Genomic DNA, 10,091 nt, shown 5'->3' with positions numbered 1-10,091 from the left:
TTTCTCATTTACATACATTCATGCGTACTCTTATTTGCACACCCTCATGAGCAGGGCTGAGGGAAAAATGAGAAAGTGAAGTGGTTGGAATTGGATTTTACTCTCTTATCTGCCAGTATATGCTCTTTTCTTTTCCTTTCCTTTCTTTTCTCCTTCCTTCCTTCCTTTCTTTTTTTATTTCTTATTTTATTTTATTTTTTTAGACAGGTTCTCACTCTGTCACCTAAGCTGGAGTGCAGCACACTATCAGAGCTCGCTGCAGCCTTGAACTCCTGGGCTCTTGCCTCAGCCTCCTGAGTGGCTGGGACCACAGGCACACACCATCATGGCTAATAATTATTATTTTGTTGCCTAGGCAGGTCTTGAACTCCTAGGCTCAAGTGATACTCCTGCCTCGGCCTCCCAAAGTGCTGAGATTACAGACAAGAGCCTCATACTCTCTTCTTTCTAAATATGCTACCCCTTTCATGAGATGATAATTGATTTGATGGAGAACAGTACAGACACAGTGTTAGTGTAACACACATTGAAATTAGGCTATGAATCAAAGTAAATATTAATGACCATGAGGTTGCTTTTTCTTGTTTTACTATGATATTTTACTAGAAAGACCTAAATTCTTCTTCTCCATTCATCTCAGACCAGTTTCTGAAGGATCTGACATCACCCTCCAGGACTGGGCTAGAACCTTGGCAAGTAAGGGGAGGGCAGAGCTGTAGAACAAAATAGGGGGTGAGGGCAACCATAGGAAGAAGAAAAGGGAGAGGAACTAGAGCTGACAGGTGTTTTGATGGGAAAAAACTTTTTGTACCATTCCCTAGACTCTATGTGTGATCATCTGGCAATAAAAATATTCTGTGTCAGTTTGGTCAGAACCATCTTGGTGGCAAATGACAGGGCATCAGTCAATGTAATCAGGATAATATATCTATGGCTGTATCTTTTTAATATACTATATATGGTAGAAATTTGGCTTCCAGTATCATGAGACTTACATCCTATTGTTTTAGCATCCCTCTAAGGAGAAATAATTTTTCCTTAAAAGTTCCAGCAGAAGAATGATAGGGAAGACCCTGAAAACTTGGTTAGGACCATTTGCCACCCCATCCGCCCATGGCTGGGACATGCAGACATTATAAACATTACATTTTATGTTTTAAACATGGATATTTAGTTGTTCGGCACCATTGAATTACATTAGCACATTTAAAACAATAAGCTAACTATATGTGAGCAAACATATTTCCAGTCTCTTGATTGTTCCCATTCCATATGTCTATCTTCATGCCTGGTCTACATGATTTTGATTATTGTACCTTTAAAGAAGTCTTCAGAGTATGTAGTGTAAGCCCTCTGTCTGTTTTTGTTTTTGTTTTTGTTATTTTTTCCTTTGCTTTTTCAAAATTGTGTTGGCTATTCTAGGTCTCCTGTATTTCCATATAAATTTTAGAAACATCTTGTCAATTTTTATATAAGTTTCCTAGGATTTTGACTGGAATTATATTGAATTTACAGATCAGTTTATAATGACTGAAGTTACAAATAAGTAAGACTTCCAAGCCATGGATGTGACATGGTTTATTTTTCCACTTAAAATGGTGCAGTGGCTCACGCCTGTAATTCCAACACTTTGGGAAGCCGAGGTAGGTGGATCACCTGAGGTCAGGAGTTCGTGATCAGCCTGGCCAACATGGTGAAACCCCGTCTCTACTAAAAGCACAAAATTAGCAGGGTGTTGTGGCACATGGCTGTAATCCCAGCTACTTGGGAGGCTGAGGCAGGAGAATCGCTTGAACCCGGGAGGCGGAGGCAGCAGTGAGCCAAGATTGTGTCACTGCACTCCAGCCTGGGTGACAGAACGAGACTCCATCTCAAAAAATAAAAAATAAAAATTAAATAAAAATTAAAATAAAAAATCTTTAATTATTTTCATCACTGTTTTGTAGTTTTCATTGTGCAGGTCTAGCACATATTTTGAAAAATTTATCCCTATGCACTTCATATTTTTTGATTCCATTGTAAATGATTTTTTTACATTTAAATTTTTTATTACTCTATAGAAAAATTATTCTTCATAAGTTTATTTATTTATTTAAGAGGCAGAGTCTTGCTCCGCCACCCAGGCTAGCGGGCAGTAGCACAATCATAGCTCACTGCCACCCCAATCTCTTGAGCTCAAATCATCCTCTCACCTCAGCCTCTGGAGTAGCTGGGACTACAGGCAGGCACCACCATGTCTAGCTAATTTCCTTATTTTTTGCAGAGGAGGGGTCTTGCTGTATTGTCCAGGCTAATCTCAAACTCCTAGACTCAAGCGATCCTCCTGGCTCCACCTCCAAAAATTCTGGGATTACAGGCATGAACCACAGTGCTTGACCTACAAATTTAATTTTCTAGAACATTCTTTAGAATTTTCTATGTACGTGATCACGTCTGTGAATAAAGATATTTATTATTTTGCAATTTATATATTGTTTGTGTTATTGTACTTATTGAATAAATATATATTTATTATGTATATGTTTATTTTGTTTTTGTCTTATTGAATTTTAGTTCAACGTTAAACACACGTGGGAAAAGTAGAGAGCCTTGCCTGTTTTGAGACTACAGGGGAAATTGCTAATTCCTGTAGGTTTCTTTAGATGCTATTTATCAAGCTTAGGTAGATCTCATTTAAAGTGAGAGGTTTAGGGTTTTTGGTTTGTTTCATTATAAATGGGTGTTTATAATATAACTTTTCATTTCAGGGATAAATCCCACTTAACATGATGTATTATTTTTATATATATTGCTGGATTCTATTTGTAAATATATTTTTGCTAAGAATTTTTAATATCAACATTATGCTGGCCTCTTTACATGAAATGGCAAATGTTCTCTTCTAATTCCTAAAAAAGATTTTGGAGTATTATTTCTTCCTTAAAGATTTAATGGAATTCACCGCTGAATTCATCAGGGCCTGACATTTCTTTATGGGAAGGTTTTGGATTTAAAATTTTAAAAATCCGTATATGGATAGTTATATTTTTTGTTTATGTCTGTCAATTTTTAGTAGTTTGTAATTTAGAAATTTTTTCATCTAAGTATCAAAAACTTACTGACCTAATATTGTTCTGGATGTTTCCTTATAATTGTTTCAAGGTTTTACTATAATGTCCCTTTTCTGATTTATCTTATGATTTTCATTTTCTCCGTTATTATCTCATATTATCAAACCAGAAATTATAAGTTTTATTAATCTTTTCAAGGAACCAGATTTTGGTTTAATTGATTTTCTCTATTGTCTTTGGGTTTTATATCACTATGTTTTATATTTGCATTTTTATTTGCATCCTTCTATTTAATTTGTATTTAAAGTATCTTTTAAAAACTTCAGGCTGGGCATGGTGGCTCATGCCTGTAATCTCAGCACTTTGGGAGGCTGAGGCGGGTGAATCGCATGGTCAGGAGTTCGAGACCAGCCTGGCCAACATGGTGAAAACCCATCTCTACTAAAAATACAAAAAATTAGCTGGGTGTAGTGACGGGTGACTGTAATCCCAGCTATTCGGGAGGCTGAGGCAGGAGAATCGCTTGAACCCAGGAGGCAGAGGTTGCAGTGAGTCGTGATTGCGCCACTGCACTCCAGCCCTGATGATAGAGTGAGACTCCTTCTCAAAAAAAATAAATAAATAAACAAATAACAAAAAACCCCAACAACTTCAGAAAATGAACAGTTAAAATTACTATATAATGTCTTTTCTAACATAATATTTAGAACTTCCAATATCCCGCCAAACACTGTTTTAACTGCTTTCCACTTATTTTGATAAGTTGTAATTGCAATTTTGTTTAAAGTAGTTTTTAATTTCCCAGGTATTTTTTTTCTTTGATCCATGGGTTAATAAATGTATGTTGTTAATTTTTCAAACATTTGGATGTATCCCTCATATCTTAATTTTATTAATTTCTAGTTTAATTCCATTGTGACCAGAGACTATAGTCTGTATGATTTCAATCCTTGAGACTTTCTTATGGACCTCTTTTGGTGAATGTTACAAGGATCTCTTTTGGTGAATGTTACATACACACTTGAAAAGAATGTCTGTTCTGTTGTTGCTGGGTGGAGTATTCTATAAATATCAATTAGTTCAAGTTATGTATTAATAATTTATAATCTTCTATATCCTTTCTGATTTTCTATTTACTTTGTCAGTTTAGATGCTATTACAGAGAGAGAGGTGTTGAAATCTTTAGCTATAATTGGATGTATTTCTTTTTTCAATCTACCAAGTTTTGCTTCATGCATTCTGAATCTCTATTAACTGGTGGCATGCATATTACAACTATTATGCTTCATGATGAAATTATACTTTAAACATTATGAAATGTCTCTTTAATCTCTGTCATCATTCCTTGCTGTAAAATTGACATGAGTTTTCTCATATTAATATAGTCAATTGAGCTCTCTGATGCTTAGGGTTTGCATGATACATCTTTTCCCATTTATTTTCTATAAAATATTTAAGATTTTAAAATATTAAAACTTTAAATATTTAAAAATGTTTAAAGTGGGGTTCTTGTTAATAATTTGGTCTGGCTTTTAAAAAACACATTTAGACAATCTCTACGTTTTTGGAGTGCCAAGATCTCTTGTATTCATTGTTCACTATTGATATGTTTGGGTTTGGTTCCACTACCTTGTTATTGTTTCTATTTGTTTCACCTGTTTTTGTTCTCTTTTTTCCTTTCCTGCCACCTTTTGTATTAATTGAATGTCTTATGATTCCAGTTAATTTTGTTCGTTTGCTTGTTAAACCAAAATTGTGTTGCTTTTTTAAACTAGTTGTTTTATATTTTATAATATACAACTTTATCACAGCAAACTTCAAATGATAACATACTTTACATATATTACAAGAATCTTATAATTGTATACTTCTACACTTGATTTGATTTGCCAAGGTTTATCAATTTTATTGTTATTTTCAAGAGTGATCTGGGATTTATTTTATTTTGTTTGTTTTCTAAAATATTTCTTTTTACCTATATCCTTATTAAATTATTTTTGTTTATCTCTGTTTAATAAGTTCTTGTTTGCTTTTTGAATTACATTTATGATTTCCTTTTTCATAATAGATTTATTTTCAGCTGTCAATTTTCAGTGCAATACAAATTTGCTCATATCTCATAGGTTTTAATATGTAGTATCTCACTTCTTGTTCATATAAATAGTCGGAAAAACTTCAGTTTAAATTATCTTATTTGACCCAAGAGCTTTTTATGAAATGGTTTTAAATAGCATTTCAAATGGTTAGATTTTGTTTAGTTTTGATGTTCTTATTAATTTTTACTATATTTGCATTTTAGTCAGAAAAATTAGTTTTCATATTGGAATACGAATTTTTATATATTCAGGACTATATAGCTGTGTGCTAACAATTCTGATATAATTACTAATAAAATGAAATCATAGTAGGTCGGTAGTGAATTTCCAAGACTGTCTAAACCACCTCTCTCATCTTATTTCTGTCTTTAAACATAACAATATGTAGTGTTTAGTTCAAAGAAGTAGAGGCAAGCAAGGTTTCTTTGGTGGCTTAGAGATGCCATCCTTCCACCTTGTCATTTGAAGAGATCAAGAGCTCAGGGAGGCTGAGGAAGCTAGATTTTGACGGATGCTACAGTAAGGTGAGAGCTGGAAAATGAGAGAGCTCCAGAGATCTGCAAAGGGCCTTTCAGTGAGTCCTGATCAGTGCAACATCTTTAAATATCTTTCCAGGAAAAGAACTAATTGAAAGGATCAAAAGGAACAATACTCAAGATTCATACAAGACTGAGAATATTTGCTATTCCCAAAGTCAGAGTGGAAAAATCTCTTAATAAAGAGATATATGTTGACCATGCCCTACCCTAAAGGATGAATTAGAGTAAGAATAAATCCAAGTGTTTATCTATGATTGGGCAATAATATTAAGGGGAAGTCTTCTATGGGATTTTTTGGAAAAATGATCTTCCTTGGGAAAGAATCCTGAGAGGCAAACCAGAATAAGGTCCTTTTGCCCCATCTCCCTTCTTGCCTTGGACAGAGAGAACCTGTTACCTGTAGCAATGGCAATTTGTGTCACCACCACAAGTCAACCAGCAGGAGGGAAGAATTCAAGATTTTTGAGACTAGTGAAAGGATAGTATTTCCAAACCACCAAAGAGGCATCTGATAGAGCACTCAGAAAGCTTCTTCCTTAGTATTGGGGCAAAACTGGCCTTTCAGTAAGTACTACGCTGGTCATATATAACAAAGCTTAAAAGGAAGCAGAAAGGATCATCTGTTTCCAAGTAACTTAACTGTGCTCCAGAACTAAGTTGAAGAATATTTATCAGAAGAAAAATAACCGGCATCCAACAGGATAAAACACACAATGCCTGACATTCAATAAAAAATTACTAACCTTGGAAAGATGCAGCAAAAATAGGACCCATAATGAAAATGTGTATGTTTGCCGGCAGATTGGCAGGAGCATTCTACCTTGAATGCGGGCAATCAAGGGGTATGTTATCTATAGAGAATTTTAAAATAAGGATAAAATATTAAACATGGTTGCTGTTTATTAACACCAATGGTTAGTTATTCTAAACAAAGAAAGTCAATACTTATCCTTTGTAGAGTGGACAATTTTTACCAGTCCCCACCCTGTTGGCATGCTACTGCTATAGTATGATTTTATAGCTCACGTGCTAGATTATGATTTTATAAAGGTATTAAATCTTGATGATCTTTTTTTATACAAATTTTTTAATGCAGTACTTGTTAACAAATAGACATCAGTAGCTATTTGTGGAATGAAGATAAGTTGGATTTTCTCCTGTGCTCTCATGTAGAGAAATCCTCAATGATGAAAACCTTAGATCCAGAAATTCATGATATCAAACATAGGCTGCATAAAGCTTAAGGAAAAATGAAAAACCTTAGTATCCGAGTATACTCATTTCCCTGTTAAGTTACCAGTATAAGGCAGTAATACATAAGGATTTTAAATAATATCAAATGAGTCAAATGATTGTTGGTAAGGCAGGCAGATAAAAATAAATGCACTAAATCAATATACAATTGTCTCTGAAATAATTTCATAGCTATTGAGGAAGTCTAACTTAATATAAACACAGTATTCCCTTTTGATAAATATAGAAGTTATAGTTACAGAACATCTGTGGGCACAGAAAGGTTTTTTTTTTTTTTCCCGAGAAGAAACAAGGATCCCATGTGCGGTATTATCCATAGCATTTTTTATTTATTTGGTAACTATATTTCTATATCATTTTGATATTGAAACTTTCAAGAAAACTGATTGAATAAAATTTTAAAAATGTAATTGTTCAATTTCTTCAAAGTAATGGTCAAACTATAGAATTACTCCTTAATAATTAATTTATAACTTTTGTGCTTAAATAAGTTATATTTTACATGAATGCAAAATAATTACACCCTCAAATTTAAAACTATATAGTTCCACAGAAAGGAAAATATGAAGATCGGGATTACGACTTTGGCCACCCAAATTAACCTACCTGAGCATCAATTTTCCACTTCGTAAAAAAAGACAATAAAAGTTTCTCTGGCCACAAAAAAACTAATAAATTAAGATGTATGTGAGAGAACTCTGTAAAAGCACCATTTAAAAATAAATTAACAGTAGTTCTGTGTATATTTTCTAATAAAAGTGATCAAAATTAAAATAAAATGAAATATTTCTTCAAGAATCCTTATCTTACAACCAGGCATTATATTTTATAGTAGACATAAATTTCAGACACGTTGAAGTAAGTTTGTTTTGAAATTGTGGTACTCACTGAGTATGATAAAACTAAATAAAAATGATAAATAACTGTAGCATGACAATAGGTAATCCATTCTTTGGTCATTGTCTGAATGGAAAGTATAATCTTCTAAATATGATCTCAAAAATCTCAGCAACACATAATACCATTGTAATTGCTGTAAATGTATACGTTGCAATGAGAAAAATGGTTTTTTCAAAGTATTCTGGAACCATGCGTCTTATAATCATGTTTTCCCCAAGAAATCTAGCATCACACAGGTAAAGAGATTTTACTTGGAAACCAAAGAGTTAAATCTGAAGCCAAAATGCTATTTGCCTCTAGACTAATTCTTAATAAAACAGAGAGTATATAAATTACAGTGCAAATAGGCTTTTGAAGAATGCATTCTTGATTGATGCTTTTACATGCAGCATAAAGATGGAAAATAGGTCCAGGAACCAGGACAATCACTAGTTGTAATGTCCAGCACACCTAAAGTATGTCAGAAATATCTTAGTAAATCAATTAATCAATATGTAACTAAAAATACACTAAAAACGCCACTAACTCTCAACAGAGACTAACTTAAAAATTCCAAGTTTCATAAATATATATGTCTTAATATAATGAAGGTAGTAATGTTGAACATATTTATTGTGAAAACATAGTCATATATTACTGTAACTGCCTCTTAATGACTGATAATGATGAAGTAGTTTATTTTAGCCAGCTAATTTCTGTATTCCAAATACAGGTCTGGAGAATAATGATAACATTAGTAGATAACAAAATGCCAGAATTGGAAGAAACTCCCCAAAACTCAATTTATCTGAAATATACAGCTAATTAAAGAAAAAGTAACATAATCCTTAAAAAACAAACAAACAAACAAAAAAAAACCTGTTAGGGTATTTCTCATATTATGACATTATTTTACATTTAAAGAGAAAATGAGTTTGTTGTAGAGTTAATGTTTATGTGCACACAGAAAAACTTACTTGTGGAGTGATTGGCCTGAACTCATTGTAACAGAAGAGATTTATTTCTCTTTTGTCTGTATCGCAACTGAAGTGCAAGGCCTCATTCCCATAGACTGCAAAGCCTAGCACCCTGAGGAAGAACATTTGGATTGATCAAAAGAAAAGGGTGTGGAATTGACCAATCACAGTTGGAGGTTTAACCTGTTATGGTTTTAGGAGAAAAAAAAATCTTTTAAACACAAATATTAAAGGAGGACATTAAAAAAAAATCCTTATATCACATTTAAAAAATGTAAGATTCAAGAAGTTTTGAAGCCAAATCGACCCTTAGAGATCATCAAATCAAATATAATTCCTGCATTATGAGATTTCTCACTCTTAAAATATGAAAAGCAACATTTGATAGGGACATGTTGCTAATCAAATGTGTAATTTTGGAAATATTTAAACAACTTTGAACTCAATATCCCCACCACTGTAATCCATTTGAAGTAAAATCAGAATATCTAATACTTCTTTTTGAAAATTAGATAACAAATCCAGTAGTAAGCTCAGTCCATACACTATCTTAACAATCAAATAATGTTTATTAGTTTTAATTAAAGCTTTTTTCCCCTACTTCTTAATTATGGAATTGAGAGAGTGAGCCACACTAAAACACCAACAGCTAAAGATACTTCCTGAATTTTTCTCTTTAGAGTTTTAAATTCAGAATATTTTGAAGTATATGGTTGATACTTACAGTATTCTCCATAGATGTAGAGAATTTACTCACCAAGACTTATGCAATTCAGGTTAAAATACTCAGAAAAGACTCATACAATTGCTTTTTTTTTTGTATAATACTTACACATCCTTCATAGAAGTTTTTGATGTAATTTAGAGACATGTCTCAGGAGATGTTATCCTGGCATTCCTGTGGGTTAATTCTTGACCCACATTGCCAGTTTGCTTCTGCCAGAATCAAGCTCTTTTATTCTCTCAGGACTGTTACAGCAGAAAACACTCATCACTACAAATTTCTCTCTCCTCTTCCTTTTCTCTTAGATCTCTGGGGCCCCATTCAACCTTCCTATCTCTGTCCCAAAACAAAACAAAAACAAAGAAACAAAAGCGGAGAGCATGTGGCCAATCCAATAATCCCTTGACTTACACTGTCAACATAGCCAGCCAGGAGTGCCAGCAAAGCAAGAGACCAGCCCCACAAAGGTTCTGAGCACTCAACGCTTCTACAAATACCTAAAAATGGACTGTATCTAAATTAGTGGGCTCTTTAGCTTGGAGTTTTCTTTGATAATGTTGAAGTAATCTTTT

The 10,091-nt window shown here is 33.3% G+C and overlaps 1 protein-coding gene across 1 annotated transcript; it reads right to left on the bottom strand.

Annotated features, from left to right (window-relative positions):
• Positions 1-7,895: 7,895 nt before the first annotated feature.
• Positions 7,896-9,666, bottom strand: GJE1 (gap junction protein epsilon 1). The gene is given in 4 exon segments (XM_030928793.1): positions 7,896-8,129; positions 8,131-8,289; positions 8,784-8,978; positions 9,628-9,666. Coding segments are annotated over 4 exon segments (627 nt in total).
• Positions 9,667-10,091: the final 425 nt, after the last annotated feature.

Source organism: Rhinopithecus roxellana, chromosome 4, assembly GCF_007565055.1.
Source record: "Rhinopithecus roxellana isolate Shanxi Qingling chromosome 4, ASM756505v1, whole genome shotgun sequence".
Lineage (NCBI taxonomy): Eukaryota > Metazoa > Chordata > Mammalia > Primates > Cercopithecidae > Rhinopithecus > Rhinopithecus roxellana.
The sequence above is the reverse complement of the archived record's forward strand: the minus strand, read 5'-3'. Positions and strand labels throughout refer to the sequence as shown.